The sequence below is a fragment of the Molossus molossus genome, unplaced genomic scaffold, assembly GCF_014108415.1.
Source record: "Molossus molossus isolate mMolMol1 unplaced genomic scaffold, mMolMol1.p scaffold_m16_p_3, whole genome shotgun sequence".
In the NCBI taxonomy this organism is placed as follows: Eukaryota; Metazoa; Chordata; class Mammalia; order Chiroptera; family Molossidae; genus Molossus; species Molossus molossus.
The window spans coordinates 52,922,022-52,946,946 of NW_023425366.1; the positions used below are offsets into that span (position 1 = coordinate 52,922,022).

The 24,925-nt window shown below is 34.6% G+C and overlaps 1 protein-coding gene across 10 annotated transcripts in view; it reads right to left on the minus strand.

The window, feature by feature from the left end:
- Positions 1–24,925, minus strand: part of AP3B1 (adaptor related protein complex 3 subunit beta 1) — a 281,299-nt gene that overhangs the window by 97,207 nt on the left and 159,167 nt on the right. For all 10 annotated transcript variants that reach the window (XM_036278963.1, XM_036278966.1, XM_036278970.1 and 7 more), the window contains 5 exons: positions 21,654–21,840; positions 20,550–20,680; positions 14,469–14,577; positions 13,109–13,268; positions 7,073–7,214 (listed from right to left, as the gene is read on the minus strand). In XM_036278963.1, the coding sequence (XP_036134856.1) occupies positions 7,073–7,214; positions 13,109–13,268; positions 14,469–14,577; positions 20,550–20,680; positions 21,654–21,840 (729 nt within the window). The remainder of the gene's footprint in view (positions 1–7,072; positions 7,215–13,108; positions 13,269–14,468; positions 14,578–20,549; positions 20,681–21,653; positions 21,841–24,925) is intronic.

Genomic DNA, 24,925 nt, shown 5'->3' on the forward strand with positions numbered 1-24,925 from the left:
AGCTGAAATGTAAAAGTTGTGAGTAACAAAAACAGGTTCAGAAAGCAAATGCCACCTCAACTAGAATATCATTGTTGTGAAGAAAGAACATGTAACAAAAAGAGCTTATCACCATGTGACTTATCAACATGCTATGCTGAGCACAATGGGTGTAGGTTCCTATAAGCTACAATGGTGCATGACTGTCTTTATGGAACTGTAACCTCCCCACCTGAAAAATTAGAAACCTTTCAAATTGAGATAAAGTTAAAGCTGTAGGCAAGTCTATACCTTATTTTCTACTTCACAGCTAAGAGTTTGTAACAATATCTATTAAATACACATCAGGTCACATACAACACAGGACAGAGCTGCATGTGAAATTGGTATAAAACCTAAAACAGAAAGAAAAAAGGCTCAAAAGGACAGAATTTCATTGACTTTCTGAGAACAGCAAATAACCAGTGACTGAAATACAACATTAGCAATAGATAATGGTCATTTCTACTAAATTGAAAAAGCCTTGCATTCTGAATCAAGGCTATAAAAAGCTTCATGATGTGTTTGGCATTCCTCTCTTATGTTATATTTCATTTTTCATTTTAAAAAATCCATAGTAAGTTCAAAACATTTTCATACTTAAAGGATCTACTATAAAAATAAAAATCTGAATTCTAAACAAAGAAGTTAAGAGCCCTATTCCATCAAACATTTCTCCATTTGCAATTCATCTTGGTAATAGAGACAGAACCTGGGTAAATGCATATAGGACTTGAGGCAGGAGATTTTTCTTGCTCAATGCATAATTCATGTGCTCCGCCTGCAAAGTGTGTAAAATGAGAATTTCACACCGCAGCATGAGCCATGGAGCTGCAGAGAAAAGGCAGATGAAATCATATTTTACTGTGTGAATTTTATTTCTTACCCTCCCAATATTTATACAAAACCATCATTGACAAACCAAACACATTGACAGATCACCCACTGTTTCCATTGTGTTAGTACTTGAAAAGAGATCAGGCAGAAACACAGACAATTTGTTTTTGTATATTTTTTAAATAGAGAATTAGGTTTTTAACAGCTGAGTGACTGTATTAGACTTTTATAAGGACAACAGTAACTGATCTTAAAATCTCACTATAAAAATACCTAGTTATCAATTCATCATCCTCAAATCTCCATTTTGTTTCTACGGTATTCGATTATACACCTCAACACATCAACATTTTCAAAATGAAATACAAAGTTACAGGGTTAAGAAACTGATATCTGTTTAATATATTTCATTTCAAATAATAAATAAAAGATTCTAGAAATTCTTATTAAGCTCCAAATAATACAAACAAAATTATGTAATAATATATCTGTAAAGATTTCTTATGTATTATGCATGTTCATTTTCATGCTGATTTTTTTAAAAAAGCAAATAGAAAAAACAATCTCAATGGACAAGCATCAGATATGCTTCCTAAGAGAAAACCATTGCATAGAGGTTTGAACTACAGAACAGGATAAGTATATAAAGTTTGTTAAACCCATACTGTGTTTTGAAATCAATAAAAATCCAAGGCTAATTTTTAGCCTCACATGTTTGCATGAAATATTTCCTATCAGAATTACCAACTAAGGCAAGATTCTCTTGCCTTCAGTCATGTAACAAGAATAATTTTAAAAATCTGAGGCTCACACTTACACTGTGCTTTAAAACAAAAGTACATTACCAGGAAATGAAAACTTCTTTATAAGTTAAAAATTAGTCTAAACTATTAAACAAACCTTCCCTATTAAGTTATATCTACTTCAGTAAGAAAGCTTGCTTAATGGTATTATCATTATTTAAAGATCTCAATTAAAGTGAAATAATATTTCTGTTCTGGAGAACTTAAAATATGAATTAAACTGGGAGAGACATAAATTAAAACAGGCAAAGCTTTGAATTGTTAAAAACCAATATTCTTAATATTCACCTAAGTTATTTAATTGCAACATACATAAATACTTGTGAAAACACAAGTAAAATGTGTTCCCTTCATCTTAAATAGGGCAGAAAATAGTTCCTTTCACTCTTATCCATAATCTGTCTCAGACCACATGCCAAATTTTCTTTAAACCCAATTATTTGGGGCAAAAGAATTATTTTGTCAAAAGGACCGGACTCAAATCATAATATTTCTTTATTATATATATTACAGAAACAAACACCTAAAAATGAAAATATGCTTGCCCATCAAAATAATTGTAACTGGAAAACAAGATAATTTTCTTTGGTCATTACTGACAATATCCAATCTCAAATAAGGACATCTTTCAATCAATAATACAATCAAACAAACATAACACCAGAATGCATGACTATAGTTTTGTGTCTTATGAATCTGCTAGGGCATGACATCAAATGACAAACACTTCAGGAACATAATTCAACAGGGGTTCTCACCCTTTGACTGTCCCTACACCATTCACATGAGTAATACCCTCTCAGCAATAATGGTTTTTATTCCATGTAGTCATTCTCAACTAGAAGTAGAGGGACCATTCTTTGATAAGGGGCCACTTTCTCCTCAGCTTATATTTCCTGTAATAGGTGAAAGTGTAAAAGGAAAAACAAAGACGTAGAAATGGGAAAACACATAGCATGTTAAGAGAACCACAAATAGTGTACTGGGATGGGAACACAAAGGGGGTTAAGTCTGGAAAGGAAGGTTTGGTCATGCTAATCTGAGGAGTTACTGAACCTGAATGATAATGGAGCATCATCCAATACTCATAATATGAGTATTAATCTGGCAGTTGCGTAGAAGGACTGGAGTTGGGGGAGCTCTGAGAATGACCAATGGCAATGGTCTATGAGTGAGGTAATGAAGAACTGATCCAGAATGGTGGTGGTAGAAAAAGAAGAAACAGATATGAGAAATAGTACACGTAGACTCTCTAAGACTTGGCAACTGTGTGAACATACAGGATGAAGGAGGAATCAAAGTCTGGGGCTACAGATCTGGGAGAAAGAATTCTGGTACCAAATGGTAGAGCGTATGCCCTTCTGGCTATATTAATAGGTTTTGGAAACCAATGGTTCCTGACAGATCTAAGAATATGGTTTAAATTTTGGAAGAAAAGTTACAGCTGTTGTAGAGACTTGGGGATGTTATTATGGAAGAAGTCACACAAAAATTTTAGTTAAAACTATAGGAGTGAATGGGTGTCACAACAGGGAAAATTGTAGAAAAAAAATTCCAAAATAAATTAATTCACATTAACTTTTTATTAATGTAATGCATTTTAAGTTAAATGTACTGGAGTGCCATTAGTTAATATGATTATACAGGTTTCAAGTGTACAATGCTATCATATATACAGATGATTTATCACAATTGATATTTTTGAAAAATAATGTACTAAGCACTAACTTTGGGGCAATGTTCACACTTTGCTTCACTTTTACCATCTTCTGACACCAATCAAAAGATTGAAAGGTCAAAGAAGTCAGAAGAAAAGGGATACAGAGTGTGTGAAGTAGTAGAGAAAGAGCCATAAAAAGTTCCAAGAAGGATAATTACTGAGAGAAGGTCAATGGTTTGGGGTAAGAAGACAGCTGACTTCAGAGAGCAATAGCTGTAAGAAGTGATAAATGTGAAAACCAATGTCAAAGGGACTAAGAAATAATTGTGTTAAGAGGTAGTAGATGGGGAACATCTAGATTATTTTTCTAAACTCTCATTGTCACACACTCTCGCTGTTTCGTCTCTCTTCTACTCCCTCCTCCATCTCTCTAAGTGCTGGGGAAAACTTGAGTGTTTTGGTTAGCAGAGGAAGCATTAAAGTAGAAAAAGATTGAAGGTGCAAAGGAAGCAGATGATTCTCAACAAAACAAGGCCAAGAGGAAATCCCTAAGTGGATAGGGTCACTTACTCAGAGCTATTAAAAGAAAAAGGAGGGTAAACAGATTGTGTGAAAGGGCAGGGAGTGGTAGGAGATGCTCACAGCAGATGGCAGCTCAGTATTCTGCACAAAGTGGATGAGATCACAGGCTGCAAGTAAGGGGTCATCCCTGAATGCTGACATATATATATATGTATATTGAATTGTATAAAAAATTTTAAAAATACAGGAGGCATAAGAGTTATAAGAAAATTGGGGTCCTTTAGCATTGGTGTTCTATAATGCTAATATTGTTGGTCTCTCATAGAATGAATGTTAAGTTAAAAAATGTTAACACTGATGTTATAGTGCTTTATACTGATTTTCCACATTTGATTTTTTATAACAGCACCTGAAAGGAGTAGGTATTAGCATTTCCATTTTATAGATGAGGAAACTGAAGGATAAAGAACTCTCCCAACAAGTACAACACTATACCTATCCCATAGGACCACCATATTCAAGATATCTAAAGATACCTAAATTCTCATTTTCATGCTCACTATTCCCCAAACACTGTCCAAATAAAAGAAATGGAAGAGAAAGAGTGAAAGTATAGATTTGGCTGCAGATTTAAGGCATATGAATTTTCAGCACTAAAATACTGTCATGTTAAATTAAGGTAAAGCACCCACCATCTGCCTTCATTACTCATAATTTAGAGCAGAAGCCACAACATTCGGTGCAAGAAGGACTCTTGTACAATTACAGAGTTGTCCCTGATTAGAAAATTGGTATACTTGTATTTGCATGGTATACTCCAAATCACTCAGAAAATATAAAAAGAAAAAATAATTATGGGGACTCCAAGGTAGAGAACATTCCAACTAATAAATTAAAACAAACCATCCTATCTGTCTATTATAAATAGGAAAAGGCATTCTACTATAGAGCAAATAAGCCACCTAAGCAAAATACATACACAAGAAACTATCAACAACACACAAGTAAAGCCCGAATTTCTCAAGAGTCTTGAATCATTGCAATACTTTGAAATTTTATACTGATATTCTAGAGTAAAATATTTCCAATTATAAAGAAATTCAACTGCTGACCTGGGGTACCTCTGTGGCTTTTTAATGAGGTCCTAAAGCCCTGCTTCCAATACTATACAGGCACTAAAGTCTATAATTTTTCAACTTTTACAAAACTTCGTAAGAATAACTAATTTTAATTCTACCCTCTTGACATTCACTGATTTCTTGTTTGGTCATTTTTAAAAACACTAACTTCTTATTCTGGGTTGTACTTACTGTTAATTTTTAAAGCTCCTTTATTTTATTTTAAATAACACCTTACATTTTTTGGTAATTTAATATAAGTAGGGAATGAGAGGATATCAAACTCACTATGCAATAAGTTTTTATATGAGGCCAGATTGATAAACCTAAAAATCTATAAGATTTTATGTAAAATTTGAAACAAAAATCTTAGATATACAATATATATAGACACAAGTTTCAAATATAAATTCAAGTTTAAAATAGGTTTTACTATATGTAAGCATATTTGAAAGGTGCTAAGGCAAATATTAGCCAATTTTTAAACATGCTTATTCTTTAACAATAAATCTCTGGATAAAATTATATACTTCAACAGATTTATTTTCATCCTTGGCTATTCAGATGACTTATTAAAGAAACTGATAAGTATAGAACAAATAAAGGGGGAGGGGACCATTAAGTACAATATTTGCTTTTGATTTCAAATATTCTTTTATTATATAGAAGTATTTTTTTTATTTCTAAGAGAGGTTTTATCAATAATAAATGTTGTTTTATTGAATCCTTTTCAGCAAAACAAAAAAAACAAAAACTGAATTCAATTTAAAAGATAAGACTTGACTGTATTTTTAACATATGGAATACAGTTTATTTTTTAAAAACTGCATTTGAAGCCTAGCATCAACATGATCCTTTTATAGGAAGGGAATAATTATAAAAGATCAGAAAGATATGTATTAGGTCTGAATTTTGTATTAATAACTACATTTTTGTAATTTATACTTTTGTTTTGTTCATCCTCACCCCAGGATATTTTTTTCCACTGATTTTTTAGAGAGAGTGGAAGGGAGGGAGGGAGGGGATGAAAGAGAAAGAGAGAGAAACATTGATGTAAGAGAGACACATTGATTGGTTGCCTCCCACACATGCCCAACTGGGGTTGGGTATTGAACCTGCAATCCAGGTACGTGCCCTTGACCAGGAATCGAACCCACAACACTGGTGCACGAACTGACACTCTAACCACTCAGCACACTAGCCAGAGTTGCAATTTATACTTTTATTTATTTATTTTTTTGCTGCTATGCAGACAAAGTTAAGGGTTAAAAATATATCAAAAAAGCATTATCATTCTATTACATAAGTGTTCTTACCTTTGTATTTAAATACATGGCTTTTGAATTTTTATTAGTTAAGAAATGTATAACCTTTGATTAAACCTTTAAAAATATTCTATTATCCAAAATATCTGGTATTTTCAAAAAGTGTATTAGTCTCAATTTCGTATGTCACATGCACATTTATTTTCCTTTGCTCAATAGCATTTTTGCACTTCCTCTTACTTCCCATTTAGCAAAAGCCACCCTTGTCACATCCTCGTCAAGAACAACAAAGGCCATACTCATAAATACTGAGCTCTCTAATTTCAATGGAAAAGGATGACGTTAAAAAAAGTTTCTGACTTCTCTGCAGGGTTGAGTTACAAGTGAAGCAATGATCTAGAAAATAATAATATAAAACCACAGATGTGGATGAATGAAGAGAGTGTTTAGTTCAGTTGTCAGTGAAAATGTTAAATTCCTTTCTTAACTTCTTGGTGTTTTTTTTAATCCTCATTCGAGGATATTTTTTCTATTTATCTTCAGGTAGAGAGAGAGGGAGAGAAAGGGAGAGAGAGAAACATCATGTGAGAGAGACACATCGACTGGTTGCCTCCTGTACGACCCTGACCAGGGCTGGGGACAAACCACAACCGAGATACATGCTCTTGGCTGGACTCAAACCCAGAACTCACTGGTCCGAGGGCTGACACTCTACCGCTGAGCCAAACCAGCCAGGGCTTAACTTCTTGGTTTTTGACAAAACACTAATGTTCAGACATATTTATTCTTAATTGGGAAAAAGCTATAAAAATATTTACTTTCAATTATAATATATATGTAATCGCTTACCTTGGTGACTTTTCTGGATTTAGATTCACTTTCTGATATTGATTCAGATTCTGAAGAACTGTTTTCTATTGAACTAGATTCTGCACTGGAAGAATCTGAAGTTTCAGATTTTTCATTTTCCTTCTCCCCATCTTCAGAATCACTATGTATAATAATAAATTTTGAAATATCAACTTTAAATCCTTTATATAAACAAGTTTAAGTAGTTTAAAAATCAAATGATAAATGCCATTTGTCCATTTTGCCTATAAATCAGAACCTTCATTAGAGAAAAGTGTTTCACTGAGAACCACTTCTTTTTAATATTTAAAGATGATGAGGTTTTAAAATCCTAGAACATATTAGTAAAGTAATAATTAACGTTGTATTAGCTATAACCAAATAAATCTGAGCTCATTCAAAACCAATTCTATCACATCACATACCCTCAAATGAAAAAGATCATAAAATAACCTAAATGATATCCTACGTAGAAAAAACTAATAATTAAATGTTTGATTTACCAGTAATATACATTAGGTGCTAACAGTAACAACTTCAAAGATACCTAGGCTGATTTTAAATAGCTGTCGCAAAATACTACGTGTTTGTTAATAAGTTGAAGTATTTATACACGTACTTTTGCTAAGATATACTTTCATTTTATAAATTTTTCTGTCCAAGAAAATTACTTACCTATGTTCCTAAATGTGACCCTAAAACATACTATATGAAAAAATGTTAAACAGTTCAAAAGAGAATTCTTCTAATTCACTAAGCCTTTCTTAAAATGTAAGATAATCAAATATAAACTTTTAAAATACCAAATAGGCCCTGGCCGGTTTGGCTCAGCGGTTAGAGTGCCCGCCTGCGGTCCGGAGAGACCCGGGTTCAGTTCCCGCTAAGGGCATGTATCTCGGTTGCAGTTTGTCCCCGGCCCTGGTTGGTCGTGTGGGTGGCAGCCACTCGATGTGTCCCTTTCACATCGATGTTTCCCTCTCTCTCTCTTCCTCTCTCTCCCTCCCACTCTGTCTGTACAAAAAATGGAAAAATGTCCTCGGGTGAGGATAAAAAAACAAACAAAAATAAATAAATAAATAAAATAAAATAAAATACCAAATAGTTAAACCTAAGTGCTGATGCCATTCATTCACTCATTTGTTCATTCCCCCTCATTTAAGTATTTATTGACTGTCCACAATGTGTTGGCACTGCTAGGTGCTGAGGATAACGATACAAATGATCTCCAATGTGCCTTCCTTACACAGTCACTGTCCCCTGGAAGACACAGAAGTAAGGTGGCACTGACAATAAAGTATGATAAGTAATGAAGTAGTGTGTCATAAGAACATGTGGAGGGGCATCTCAACAAACTTAATGAAGACTGAAAAGGTTTCCTGGAGGAAGAGACATGAAAATTGAGAAATAGGAATAAGGCAGGCAGAGTGTAGGGAGGTAGTTCTCCAAGGAAAAGGATAACATGTGAGATACTCAAAAAGTCTCAGGGAAAGAGAGATGCCTTGTGGTTTTTGACATTTTCTCAAAACTTAAGGTCTAGCTCCAGACCCCCACCCTGTGTGTGTGTGTGTGTGTGTGTGTGTGTGTGTGTACGCACATTTAAAATTCCATCTTTTTTTCTCTCTACCTAATCCCTCCAGAATTTGGCAATTTTTAATGAGTATTATTATTTTCATGGCTATATGTTTGTTTACATGAATCCCTAAGAATCTGTTCTCATTATAATTGGACACATAATACCAGTTTCCAATTGTGGTTTTATTAACCAAGACTTTGACTAGAATGTCATGATTGGAAGAGACATGCCTAGACTCTGGATGACACCAGAAGTTTTAAGGAATTAAGATTAATTTTAGAAGATGATAAAAGGCCATTGGAGAAACCACCAAGTATCTTGCTTATTCAAATGGTTTAGGAAATCTTTCCAGGTAAGAAACAAAGGTTGCTTTCCAGGGAGACGGCAAAGAAAGAATCTCGACATTTTTGGGGACCTTGAGAATGTGAAGAACTCACCCAAACCTAAAGGTACTGCAGGCAAAGCCTGATGGCAACTGTGTGGCTTGGCTTCTTCGCCCTGAGGGGCTAATTAAAGCTCAATCTGGAGATTCCTAATCAGATTCTAGCAAAGATTTAAGAGAGCCTGTATTATCAATTACTATTCTTGTTGAGTTTTTGCAAATAATAAGGCCAAATTGAAGCTAAAATTAATGTAGCAAATAAAGTGGTTCTAATTTGGCTCGTTGATAAAAATGAGGATGATTTTAGGGAGAAAACTGTGTTTCAACGAAATCTGTAATAAACAGTTGTGGATATTAGAATCTAATTCAGTTAGTTGTCTTCAAAATTTTATTTGTCACCCATAAACTGAACTGAATCCTGATTTTTTATTTTATTTTATTTTTTATCCTCACCCGAGGACATTTTTCCATTTTTTGTACAGACAGAGTGGGAGGGAGAGAGAGGGAGAGAGAGAGAGAGAAACATCGACGTGAAGGGACACATCAAGTGGCTGCCACCCGCACGACCAACCAGGGCCGGGGACAAACTGCAACCAAGGTACATGCCCTTAGTGGGAACCGAACCCGGGTCTCTCCGGACCGCAGGCGGGCGCTCTAACCGCTGAGCCAAACCGGCCAGGGCTGAATCCTGATTTTTTTTTTTTCCCCCCTTAAATATCTGGCTACAACCCTCCAAAGTAATGTTTCATTTTTCTCCCATCCTTTGGCTTGGAATTATCGAGAACTAAAAATCTTGTTTCTGAGCTTTGTACTTGCAAATTACAGCCAAAGGACTTGATATAACCTTGAGAAATAGCCACAACAGCTCATACTTAATCTTAGTGACTGATGCTGTGTAAATCATGCAGAATTTACATCACCAGAGATATTCAAACTGCAGATAAGGAGGATCTATCAGATTGTCACTGCCTCTTTCATTCCAGCAGGAAAAAACCTGAGATCTACATTTAAAAATCTTCTCAACTAACAGCCTTACAGACTCAGAAACTGGTTTGTAATTTGCTCTGGTCATTAACCTTTGTCTTTTTCCTTCTGTTTTCATAGACATACCCTTATTAAATATCTGATTGCTTGTTTATACAATGTAAGTCTCATTTTGGGAACCCATCTGCATCACCACCTCCTGAAATGAAATTCAACAATTTAACTGAACTGACTTATTTTCAGGACTACATAATTAAGTTAATGAAATAGGGAGCAATCTACTAACTTTGATTGTGGATACAAAATTACAAATCAAGATGATGATGCTTCAGGGATTCCAGCCCATCACTATTTGGAAGAATCAGCTAACAGATTCTGCTCCAGTCTTGAATCCCATTCCTTTGTCTCCCTTGGAGGCAGTAAGAGACTTCCACACCCTATATATGCAGGGATCACAGCCCTTGAACACAGGAAGTAGTTAATGAAGATGGACCAACCTCCCACATCAACCCTAAAATATTTCAGAGATGGACATCTCTGATAGAGAAATGAGACAGGCTACCAGGACAAGCAGAAGAGGGAAACTGAGACAGTTAAATGGGCAAGCAGTTTAAAGCCATCTAGTAAATCGCACAATCTTATTTTCCCTAACCAAGGACACTTTTCTTCCCAACCAAAGGGTAAATAGCTTAAATTGTCTTACTTAGGGATATAGATAATAGAAATCCAATTAGTGCCAACCAAACCCAAGGACAAATGAAGTCAAGGGAATAAATCTCATTTTGACACATCAGCATAAAGCTGATGAATCTTCTATTGAGATCCTCCCCTAAGATCTCCCCTAAACTCCCAGCCTTTAAATCCCTGAAGGAAAGAGCCAGTAGGTGCTCTCCCTCTCGGGAGCACCAGAGCCTTTCCCTTCCCCCTCTTCTTGCTCCTAGGTGCGTCACCTTTGCCTTTCTCCTAATCTCCAAGGGCCCTTCTGGCTCTGTAACTTTTTTCCTGGGCCTGTGCAGCCCACATGGCTCGCTTCTACTACTTCTGTAACTTTCTAAATAAATTTTCTCTTATGATGAGATGTTTGTGCTAGGCATGTTAGGAACTTCATACTAATCATCTAATTTAGACTTTTTTTTTTTTTTTACTGGGTGCATTATTATCCTATAATATTCAGCAAAGTTAAGTATTTTTACTGGGTGATTATCCTATAATATGCAGCAAAGTTAAGTAACTTGCTCAAGGACACATAGCTAGGAGGTGTAGAATTGTAATTTGAACTCATGTCTGCCTTACTCTGAAAACCTATTTTCCCTACTACACCATAATATTTCCCTTCAACTGAAAACATTTTGGAGTATAAAACTCAAATTTAGTCACAAATAATTATGATTACCAAGGAGTGGTTTTGAAGATACTTAAAGCTCCCTAGCTTTAAAAAACTATCATACACTGGCAAAGTTTAAAAAAAATTCTAAGAGACAGGCAGAAAAACGCATGGGGAGGGAGAGTGGTGAGGCAAGGGAAGAATCGATATTTCCTGGAATTGATTTTTTTGTGGAGGAAATATGACTGCTGTTCATTAAAAATAGAGTCATGGTAACATCTCAGAGCACATGTAATTATATTTGATGACTAAAAAATATGTTGTTTTTTCCCCTAGGAAAGAATAGCAATTTATTATCCCCAATTCAATGTTTAAAACATGTACTTAAAAATACAAGGTTATAATGCATCTGAGATTCTCTTTGATATAATAAACAATTCTTTTAAATTCAAACATGGGTAAAGAAAAAAGTCCATTTCTGAAAGAAAAAATAATGAAACTAATCTAATACATGATTATAAATTCCTAGCATACTGGCTTTTGCTAGCGGAAAAGATATTTAGCACACTGAACCAAACTTTGCTTTCCTAGAAATAAGATACTTTTTATAAACTGTGTAACCATAGCTATTCTGGTATTAAACCAGAAGTACAGAATTTCTCTCAAAGATCAGGCTATTCCAAACCAAGTAACTCCTTGTTGCAACAAGTGAGTAATTCTGAATATATTTAATTTCTCCCTTTTGAGATAAGATTTAAAGGTATAAGTGTTATTTTGTTATGCATCACTCAATTTTGATGGGTAATTATTGTTTACCTTACTGCTTAGAGTTTCAGATGTTAATCTAATGAAAAGAATTTACTGGTAACTAGCTTTTTAACTTTGCAATGATGAAAAGCCTGTATTAATTTAACCTACAGATTTCATTTGTTCTGAACAGGAAAAACAATATAAATCACTTTTAAAATCATTAAATCCTGACTTAAATTAATAAAGTCATAATTAGGGTATTATGCTGTGTTTGTTATGGAAGTGGCAGGGCGAGCTGCTTTAATTACTGTCTGTAATAAAAGGAGCAGAGAGCGTACTGCGCCCCAATCAGTGCTGTCAGCCTCGACTGAGCTGGGCTGAGAGCTCATCAAGTGAGCGGGCAGCCAGTTCCCCAGGAAGGGCCATCATGTTTGCAGAGGGCACTGGCTGATAACAGCGAGGAAAACAGACTCACAATCCAAGGTATCAGCCCCAATTACTCAAAATTTTAATGACAGTTTAATACATGATAATGTTGTTGATAATGGGAGATCTTAAAAAGTGCTAACACTTAAATATATCGTGACTGTCTTCCTTCACAGCCCCTGACTCTAATACCTGGATCATAATCTTTTTAATATAACATTATTTAGAAAAATCAATTGTCTTAGTTACATAATGGCAAAGTGTTGAAGGATTTAATTTTAGCCCTCAGCAAAATTGCTAGGAAAGGTAATTAAGTGTTTCATACCTACTGCCTGATCACTTAACTCAGCCTTCCAAGGTTATAGCAATTTTTGAAATGTAGCCCCGAGATTTGTTCAAGTTCAAAATGAAAACTAAGCATTGTAAGTAGTAGAATAATGTGAACTAGTATTCTAAATTAATTTTCCAAGATTTAATATCAGTTCAGGAAAAATACACAAACTTATTTTCTCTCTCTATGAAGCTAAAGGGAAAGGTTAGCCTGGTGGAAAATGCCACGGTATATTTTCTGAAGAAAATTCTGATGAAACAATTTACCCTTTCCCTCTGGTTCTGGAGTTCCTCTTGGCTGTTCTGTTTTCTACTTCCGACTCACTTCCACTCCCACTCCCACTCCCACTGGAGGAGTCCTCACTGCTGTCATCACTGCTGTCTCCTTCCTCGTCTTGTTCTCCACTTTCACTTCCCGATTCACTCTCTGAAAACACAGAACCAGGTGCTCACTGATTTACAGCCATGTATTTATACATAAGGACACAAGTAACTATCAACATTCATCACACATGACACCAGAGGTTGAATTTTAGTTCACTGGCCCCCACTTGTTAACACTCCCTACTTCCACACCCAGTCATCCCGACGCTGGAAGCCTGCAGGAAGGCGAACGTGGAGGGACTCCACAAGACACGGAAGGGGCTCTCACAACGACGGAGAAAGCAAAGCAAAGATCAACCACGTAAACCCAACCCGAAAGACTCACTTTTAAAACCCTTAAGTTTATCTAGCTATGGCAAAAAAAATTTTTTTAAAGAATGATATAAGGATAAAAAGAATTTCTCATTCTTCTTTTTTTGTTAATCTTCACCTAAGGATATTTTTCCACTGATTTTTAAATAGAGTAAAAGGAAGACGGGAAGAGAGAGAGTAACATAGATGTGAGAGAAACACATTAATTGGCCGCCTCCTGCATGCCCCCCAATGGGGATCGGGCCCATAACCTGGGCATGTGCCCTGACTGGGAATTGAACTGGTGACCTCTTGGTGCATGAGTTGATCCACAACCACTGAGCTACACTAGCCGGGCAGATTGTTCAATATTTGAAATAAACTTTCCATTTTTATAAAAGACAGTTACTTTTAAAGGCACCACTATAGGCTCATCAAATGTAAAATCATGTTTTTCAATACACCAACAAATATAACAGGGAGTGTGGGTTAGAATTCAGAAAAGCATGAGTTTCTTTTTTAACTCTGTCACTTACTAGCTATGTGTCTAAGAGGCAATGTCAAAAAAGAAGGGATTGGAGCCCTGGTCAATGTTGCTCAGTGGTTAGAGCATCATCCTCTGCACCAAAGGGTCGAGAGTTCGATTCATGATCAGGACATATATCCAGATTGCAGGTTTGATCCATGGGTGGGGCTAGTGTGTGAGGCAACGGATCAATGTTTCTCTCTCTTCCTCCCCCTCCCTCCCTCGCTCTCTAAAAGAAAAAAGAAGGAGGGATTGGAAATTACTTTGAAACTAAACAGTGTTATATAAATGAAAGGAATTATTAAAATAGCATAAACCTTTTTAAAACTCACTTGTCAAATGTTATGTACTAGACCTTATTGTTCTGTTGGAGCATATCATGTACGCTACAGGGAATAATGTTTCTAAATCAATGATAAAGCCCACCACTGTCACTGCTGCCATCAGAGGAGTCCTCTTCCTCCTCAGATTCAGAATAAAATTTCTTAGCAGGTTTCTCTGTCTTTGCTTTTCCTGAAGGAGTCCATTCTTTTGCCTGTTTAAAAAAGAAAAAAAAAAGTAAAAATGTAAATATAAAGGAATTCTCATTGACAGATTCATTCTTCTGGCAAATTTAACAATTCAGAATACACTGCGCACCCAGAAGAACCTTTAAGGCCTCAAGAGAGAAGGTAACTGACAAGTCCTAGCATTAGGCTGATTCCCCTTTACTCCTGAATAGAGGAACATAAACTCTCAGGACCCATTTTATGTTAAATCAACAACCTTATTTTAGATACCATTTTAAACACTTTTATATTTGTTGGTCTACAGAAGATTTAAACTAAAGTCTAGAAGAGATAAGGGCAATTAGCAGTAGACACAATAATAGCAATAAGAAATGCCAATTCGCAGCTTGATACTGAGGAAAGAGAAAAACAATGAAAATATTTAGTGTAGACAATAAGTAGCCCTAACTTTCTCAACAGCCTAAAGTCTGCAGTAATCCTTGACTTCACTCTTTCTCTCATTTGCTAAACATATAATCCATCAAGAAAACCTTTACCCATCTTGTTCCTCCACCACCTTGGGCAGAGCCATCTCCCCTGAATTACTCCAACAGTCTCCTAACTGGTTGTCCATTCCCACCCAGAACCACCCCCTCTGAGTCTGCTCAACACAGCTGCTAGAATAATTATATTAAGATCTAAGTCCTATATTACTGACTATGTTTCCTACACTAGACTTTACATCCCCACAACTATTTTTGTAACTACCAATTTGTACTTTTGTTTTATCCTCACCCAAGGACATTTTTCCATTTTTTGTTTAGACAGAGCGAAAGAGAGAGAGAAGAGAGAGAAACATCGACGTGAAAGAGACACATCGAGTGGCTACCACCCATACAACCCAACCAGGGCTGGGGACACAATGCAACAGAGGTACATATCCTTAGCGGGAACCGAACCCGGGTAGCTCTGGACCGCAGGCCGATGCTCTAACCACTGAGCCAAACCAGCCAGGGCCAATTTGTACTTCTGAATCCATCCACCTTTTAATAACTATGTATGGTACCAGGCAGGTTCAAGAACTATTGGGGTTCACTACATAAAATTATATAACTGTCTAATCACTAAGCTGTACACCTGAAACTAATATAAAAGAATACTGAATGTTAGCTGTAATTAAAACATAAAATTTTTAAAAATTAAAAAAACAAGAAGAACAAAACCACTTAAAGTCCAATAATCAAGCTGATTTGGTCTGAAATCCTGCAACAGCTCCCCATTTCACTCAGCGCGAAAGCCAAGCCCTTAGAACAGTCTGTCTCGCAGCCACTCCTGCCGGGTCCTTCAGCCGCCCCAGGCAAGCTACCACCTTAGGGACTTTCTCCCAGCTGTTCCCACTTCCAACTCCCCCAGGTAACTCCCTCAATTCCATCACGTCTCTGCACAAATGTCACCTCAGGGAGGACCACTCTATCTAAAAATTCAACCTCCCATGCTCTGCTCTCATCTTTTTTTCTTTTCCCCATGACAGCACTTACTACTTTCTAACAAACTATACTATTTATATATTTACTTTCATTGTGAGTCTATGCCTACCAGAGTGACAGCTTCTGGGCAGCTGGGAGTTTGGAATATTCTGTACACAGATATCTGGCACACTAATTATTAGTTGTCTGAATAGCCCCTTAAAGACTTGAATACAGTGTATTACAGTAAAATAAATTATTTTCATAAGTGTGACCTTGATTCATCAAGAAAAAGTTAAATCATGTTCTATATAGGGCAGAGAAATGTATATTTTTGAAAAGGTCAGAATGGTTCAGGCTCATTTATTCATCACACTTTTACCTGAGTTTCTACTACGTGCCAGTCCACTGGAGTTCACACTCCGCCGTGAGGAAGTTACAGCGCCACAGAGGTGCTTATCAACAACCTTGCGTACACATTAGAATCACCTGAGAACAATGCTTCACTACTTAAAAAATAAATAAAAATACTAATACTGAAAAAACTCATGCCTGGGATTCACCTGCTAAAATTCTGATTTAACTGGTCTGGTACAAGTCTGATATGGGTTTGTTTTGTTTAAAGATCTCTGTTGAAAATCACTGATCTTAAAGAGCTTAAGGGCTTAAGATATGTTGCATAAAAAAATAAGCTTCAGTAACCTAGAAAATTACTATATATGGACAATAATAGAAAAATGAATAAAAATTACTCAAATATTCTTGAATAAGATACTAATGTAATATTAGCAACACTTTCTTGTTATATATTTTAAATGCTCTGTACTCCAAATATGAAAATAGTATTCTATGAACAAAGTTTTCCTTTATTTAATAAACACTAAAGTTCACACTTTACTTAAATCCAATCAATCATTTTCTGAAATCTGGTAAAAAGTGTATCAAATCAATTTACGAGGAAAAACTTACTTCTTTAGACTATGGATTTCAAGGTAAGACTAAATCGACAAATAAGGGAAATTAGGCTTCTATGCTCAAAGGGCACATTATCACGACATAGCTATCACCTCTCTATTCATGGAGTTTTAAACAATAAGAATATTTAAATTTGCCCTGGCCAGTTTGGCTCAGCGGTTAGAGCGTTGGCCTGCGGTCCGGAGAGACCCGGGTTCGGTTCCCGCTACTTCGGTTGCAGTTTGTCCCCGACCCTGGTTGGTCGTGCGGGTGGCAGCCACTCGATGTGTCCCTTTCACATCGATGTCTCTCTCTCTCTCTCTCTTCCTCTCTCTCCCTCCCACTCTATCTATACAAAAAATGGAAAAATGTCCTCGGGTGAGGATAAAAAAAAAAAAAAAAGAATATTTAAATTTTTGTCATGATCTTTTATGACTATGAGAATCATGTTGTTCTAAGCGAAAGAAACAACGGGGAAAAGGGAAGAGGAAATAATAATAAGGCTCTGATTTTAAAGTTTCTATGAGGGGTAAAATATTGATAATAGATGTGTTTATAAAGCAAAATACCCTTGATATGCAAAAGACAGTCTTTCTGTAATTGAAGGGAAAAGGAATTTTTAGAATTAAGCAAAAAAATTCCAATGGATTTCAAAACTTACGGGCATCATAATATAAACAGACATTACATCTGATACTCTTGAAATGGTCATTTGTGTTTCAAAGTAATTTCTAGTGTCAATCTAAGTTCCCTGTTGTTTTTATTAAAATATCAGAGTATCTAAACCTAGGCCATTTTTCTTATTAAGTTACATTTCATAGTAACAAGATGTGACCCTGTAAGATCACTTTATAGTCAAGCTAGGATAACACAGCATATTATGTGCAGGAAACATATTGATGTATTTTGGAGGGATGTGAGGTAGAATAAGAAGCAAGAAAGACTTTCTGCATTGTTATATCTGTAGCTGACATTTTTATAGTATTTCATTGTGTCTTTTATAGTATAATTTTAAGTCAATATATCCAGAGACCAATAGATTGACACCCTTTTCTGTATGGCTTCAATGGATAGCAACAGTTTTCTTCAACCAGATTACAACAGTTATAATTATTCTCTATAAATAAGTTACCAATTATTAATTTCCATAATGTAGTCAGCAAAATGGAAAAGAAATCAATTTGTCGCTGTTGAACTGGGCAGGTGAAATGAACATAAGAAAATAGGTTATTTAAGTACTGTCCCTGTAAGGTAGTTAATGCTTAGAAGAGCACATGAAAATGGAATAAGCCAGCCAACCAACCAATCTATCAGCCAAAATAAGGATACTTCTGAGAACAAATTAAATTGCATAGCAATGTTATCATTTCTGAGAGATAAACTATTATTTTATTTTATTTTTTTTGGTGGAATGGGGAGGCAAGGAGGAGAGATAGATGACGTGAGGAAAGGATAAAAGAATGGTTCTACTTGGCCTAAACATTATGTACCCAAAACAAAGAGCAGGCATAATAAGAAATTAGGAGAGTAAGCATATCTGTGGAAAGAATCATAACAAAGAACATTCTCTCTGTATTCTAGCATCTGACCAAAAGTTGCACAAATAAGCCAATCTTTTTGAAGAGTATTTAAGATTATGTAGATTTGAATGAAAATCAGCAAACTTACTTTGCAAGGAGGAATAGACATGCAATTAGTTTTAATAACTTTTACATTTAAAAAAGATCATCTCTAAATAGAGATAATTTGTCACAACATAAAAATGATGGTACTAAGTACTAAGAATGGTACAGATCTGCAAACAAGCTCAAGCTTCCTCTCTTCGAGTTACATAACACTAAAGTGCAGTAAGAGCCTGAACAAAGGGCTGATAGATCTGGGTTGGAATCTCAGTTACATTACTTACTAGCTATGTAAACTTGGGCAATTTATTTAGGCTCTCTGAACCTCAATTTCCTCATCTGCAAAGTGAGAACAACAATAACCAACACATAATCATTCAGAGGTTTAAACAAGATAATGTTTGCAAACATTATCAAAGTACACTGCCAAGGTTTGCCAAATGGTGCCACTATCAGTTATTATTACTTCTGGCCATGCTTCAAAGCCAGAGTTAAGTTTGAATAGTTAAGAGAAGGGTTAAATTGCATGGCTATGCACATTACAGAAATTATACTTAAAGTAATAAAGATGTTCTTCCATTGTATATGTTAAGTTAATAGGCAAGAAGGTTAACTGGCTTTCTCATAGGAATTAGTAGTAAAGAATTCTGGTTATCTGAATCCTTGCTCAATATAACTTTTCTACCAGAAAAGCACCCAGAATTAAATACCTAATTGTTCTTTTTTATTAATTCTACTTTAAAAAGTATGAGATATGCCCTGGTTGGTTTGGCTCAGCAGTTAGAATGTTGACCATGGACCAAAGGGTCACAGGTTCAATTCCCAGTCAAGGGCATGTACGAGGGTTGTGGGTGTGATCCCAGGCCCTGGCTGGGGTCGTGCAGGAGGCAACTAATCAATGTGTCTCTCTCACATTGATGTTTCTCTCTCCCTTCCCTTCCACTCTATCTAAAAAAAATCAATGGAAAAATACCCTAGGGTGAGGATTAACAAAATAAATAAAAAGTATTAGATATATTTCACATAATTAAATCTCTAAAGACAATCAGTAGACCTCTATTTTTTTAATATATATAAGAAAGAGATAATATTAGGAAAGAAAATTAATTCTTTTATTTTTGTAGCCAACATTTTTTTTTTAATCCTCATCCGAGGACATTTTTCCATTTTTTGTTCAGATAGAGTGGGAGGAAGAAAGAGGAAGAGTGAGAGAAAGAGAAACATCAACGTGAAACGGACACATCGAGTGGCTGCCACCCACACAACCAACCAGGGCCGGGGACAAACTGCAACCGAGGTACGTGCCCTTAACGGAAACCGAACCCGGGTCTCTCTGGACCATAGGTGATGCTCTAACTGCTGAGCCAAACCAGCCAGGGCATGTAAGCAGCATTTTTAAAGATCTAGGAAAAGATGATTTACATAGAAGTTTTTGTTATTGTTTTTAATGTGAAAGCAACATATTATTTATTTTAATTCTGACCTTGTCTAAGGACATTTTTGGTACACATTGCTCTCCCTATTTATGTTTAGTCTGCAGTTAAAACAGGTTTATCAGAAAATCCAGAACACTTTGTATGGTTTCTTTGGAATAGAACAGCAAAAAATATTTGGAAAAACACTGACAGGAAGCTTACGGATCTCTAAACAAAGTAGAAAAAGCTCAATCCAATGAAACTAGTACCTTGGAAATTGAATATACACAGCTACAAATGCAATACCACAAATGTGGGTAGCACTGATGCAGAGAATTCAATCCTCTGTTTCCTTGAAGAAAAGGAACAATACAGGTACAATGATGTAGAAATACTACAATTTTTAGTTCTCATAACAGGAAGACATATCTAACACATTGCACTTAGAAACACCAGAACAATTTTCAATTTTCAACCCCCCAAAAAAGCTTTTATAAAAAACAATTGTTATTTTAGAATATCCTAGTGCTTGACAAAATTATTTTCAGAAAGGTCAACTTACCAACTCTATTACTTCTACATTTCTAACTGATGGGTCAGGCGCCACCTCTGGCCAATTAGATAATTCCAGGTACCCAGTAGCTTTAGTGTTGAGAGTATGAGATAAAGTGCCAAGCTGGAAATGATCCCTATCTATTAAAATAGAGGAAAATATAGAATAAACAATATGAGCTGTATATAACATAGAACAGTCCTAATCAGAGTCAAGGTAATTGGCATATTACCTCAAATGTCAAGGAATAAATATAAACTAGGAAGCTCTTCATAGGTCAAAAAACTGATTTCAGTCCATAGATTACAATAATCTTCCCCATAATGGTCAATAAAAAAGCTAATCAGTCAGTGTGTTTAGAGGTGTTGCTCTGAAATGTAGCTTCTCTAAAAATTACTTTACTGTGAATATTAAGAATGACAGCACAGTTAAACAATCCATATACATGTCTTGGCACAAACACATCCAGAATTTTAATAGTTTTTCTATGCAACTGAACTGCTTTTTATCACTTTACAACAATTAACTAAGAAATAATATGAAACCAAGGTATATAATCATCTGATTCCAACTGTAATGGCTACTTGTGAAACTGATCAATTAATTACTCCTTTCAAAAGGTGGAAAAAATAAGTAAACTTCCACCTTTGAAAAACATTTAAATAAAAAAAAATTTTATGAAATAATTGTTCCTAGAAAAGTTTATGCTAGCGTAAATAGAATATTTAATTAATAACGACTCACTATTAAGGTAAATTATATTCTTTATTAAATAAAGCTTTCTATTTAAAATAACAATGAAGTCAATGTCTACAAGAACAACACAGCTTTTATCTATTGTTCAGCTAAACTGCTTGGTAAGAATAAAAATAAAATCAGAAGATTGAAATTATTTAGGTAAATAAGGTCCATAAAAGTATAAACTTTAACTAATATAAAGCTTGCTCTGGAGAACCGAGGAATGAATAGAAAGCACACTGTTTTTATATATTTATATATGCTAGTCATTTATATTTCCTAAGAGATAAATTTTAAAGACATTAGAAATAGAATATATTGTCATATTTTTCAGATATCATATATTGTGCAGTGATATTCTAATAATAATAATACCTTTAAAAGGAGACTCAAGCAGTGGTGCAGGTTTTTGTGCTAGGAATATTTTTTTGGCATATTTACTTAAAGCTCCACTCTTCTCATTCGGAACAATAAGCTGCCTAATAAATCTTGTACGGTCTCTGATGTCGTAGTTTTGATCATACTTGCCGAGATTTAATATGTACTGGGTAAGCAATTTTGTCTGTTGGAAAAAAAAAAAAACAGAACAAGATGAGAATACAGTTATTTATGATTATTGATAACTCTGGATAAACATATTTAAAGAGGTAATAAAAATGAATGGTTATGTCAAACAAATGTTGTTCCATAGGGAATATGCATTTCTAAAGCTGCAAATGGAATTTTGAAGCCAAAGCACATGTCCTCTTCAGTATATTGGGGAGGTGAATGCTGAGTACTGAGAAGCAGCCATGTGCTAGATTATTAAACTGCTGAAGTGGAAAGAAAGGCATCATTAAAAAAATAATCATATATGGCAAACCCGCTGAAGGGTCTACGTGAGAATAATGAATGTGGAAATACAACTAAAAACATGGCACTCAAAACTTAATCGGAAAAATATGCAGGACATCAAAACATCAGAGAGTATTAGAGGGCTGGCAAACTGCTTCTCCTGAGGTGTGTTTTATGAAGAGATACTGTCCCTGGCATAAGCAGTGTCTGCACTCTGACTGCACTCAGTTACTTTACCCTGAATTATGACCCATTAAAGCAGACACATGAATCACTGAACTGGATTACTGCAAATTATTTGCAGTGCATTTAGCTGTTACTTTTTCATAAAAGCAAGCTGCTGATGCCCTCTAAAAACTAGGATAAAAGACTCCTTCCATTTTTTTCCCCATGCCGCTTATAGCCGCTAGTAATATTGGTCATTTATTTATTTATGTAAGGGGAACAACTTATTATAGTAGCTTTTACACTGTAATAAGATTTCCTAAGTCAATTTTTGAATGTACTACATTAACATAGAGATTTTAATATTATACCAAAACTGAAATGTTAAAATAGCTTTGTATTTTAAACTAGTTATTTTGTTGAAAAAGCATAGTTTTAAATTCGAAGGTTACACACATACAATCACAACTATAAATTAAACAGGATTCATAGTACATGGAAAAAGTAAACATCTATAGTAAAACACTTTATAGACATAAGAAACATAAAAAATAAAATCAATCATGTCAGGCAAAGACAATTCTAGAACAGTAAATTAAAGTATAAGAATATTGCAGCAAACTCTTTTATAATAATAATTGATTGAGACAACTGATTTGGATAGAAAGCAACCTTCTTTCAGTAACAGTGTATTTAAAAAGCATTAACCTAGTTTTAATAAAGTACAACTATAAAAAATATAAGAAAAAATGTTGATAGAGCTATTATAAATTTGGTTATCAACAATTGCTATTTATAATTACTAGATCATGTTGGTTAGACTATAGATAAGAATTAATTCTTATGACTCATTTTTAAAGAATTAGCAAAATATTCACAAAACAAGGAACACAGTTCAAAAAGAAATATAATATACTAGAAATATAATATAATTGACTTGCTGGGACAACCGGAGGAAACTAACTATTGGTTTTCTCAAATACAGAGTAAGAATTCGTAACTAGGTTTACTCGGAAGTCCATTTGAATGCTTAGATTTAGAATGTGCAACCAAAATAAATCAGAGAAAGAAAATAGTCTGTTCACTGCAATGATATTTTTTGAACTAGTCGAGTGATACGTTTTGCTTATATTTTCAATCACTGAAATTAATTTTTAAGAAATTAAACTATTTCAATACATTAACACATAATTATTGAGAGTGCGATGGGGAATTTTAAGTAATTAAAATTACATAACTAAAAAATATGTGTTTATTGACTGTAAAACTTGTTTTATTATATTGGTGGCCTTATAAAACAGTTAAATGTATTAAATGTATTAAAATGTATTTTCAAAAATAAAATTCTTTCTAAAAGAAAAACATATCCATTTACAATGATGCATTGAAAACATAAGCAGAATAATCACCCACTGCACATTCATATACTTTAATTGCTTTCTTAGCTGTAACTGTCTCTAATACTAAGTTACTGGTATTTCTCTGAAGAACATAGTTATTATTTTGAAGTTTGTTTTTTTAACAAAAATAAAGTTACTTACAATCTTCAAAACTGAATTTTATGATAAATAATTATGACATTGTTGACATTTTCAACTTACTCTTCTTACTCTATTAAAAATAAACCATGATATTTTTATTGGAGAAAAACACCCTCTTTGCTATATTGGACAGTCTGATAAGTGCAGAGAAAATTCTGTTGAATAAAGAATATTCTATTTTCAATGCTTTCTTCTGTATTGAAATTTGTAAATATTTCAAGCACAGATATTTAATTTTTCCCCTCCATTCAATGAACATTTTTGATAATTATTTTCATAAGATAAAACTTTTAAATTCTCTATACTTTTAAAATAAATCACCAAATTTAGATACTGAAAAATCAAATGCCTTTTCAATGTCATTTCACTTTAATACAAAATATAAACTTATCCAATTAAAAACAGGAGCTCCATCAAAAGTCATCACAATAGTTGAGATACTGCAAACGGCAGAACTTCTAAAATAATCTTGAGCTCTTACCATTTAATTTGTTCAGTTTTTCCCGTTTTTATAGAGATAAGTTTCAATATCTTCCTGTTTGCAAGATTTGTTTCCAAGAATTGTTATTTGCAAAAATTTGCAAAAGCTGAAGATTCTGACACTGTATTTGGTGAACACTTTTAAAGATTTCCAAATGATTCTGAATAAAAATCTAACCAATATAGTACAAAAGTTTCTTTACTCCCTTCACTCTGACCCCCCAACAAAGTCAATATAAGACACTTAAGTCAATTTACAAAGCAATTTTTCACAAAATCCCATTTCTAAAGTCCTGTTGGTAACATGCAGCAAAGAGAGTTGCGTACCAGAGTGCATGTTGCCATGCTAAAGTATGTTTTTCAACATTAGCTTCGTCACAGCAATTCTATAGTTCAGTTAAACTGTACATATCAAATATCAATAAATTTGACCATTACAGTTTTACTTCAGTTCACAGAACAAGCAGATTTTGTTTGCATGCACCACAGTCAATTCCCCAAATATTCCTGCTTCACAGTTTTGTCTATAGGAAACTGATTTTACCATGACAACATCCTTTTGGCAAAAACAAGTAATTTTATCTTCTATGTTGGTCTTTTAAACTTATAATAGCATTTACAGCACTT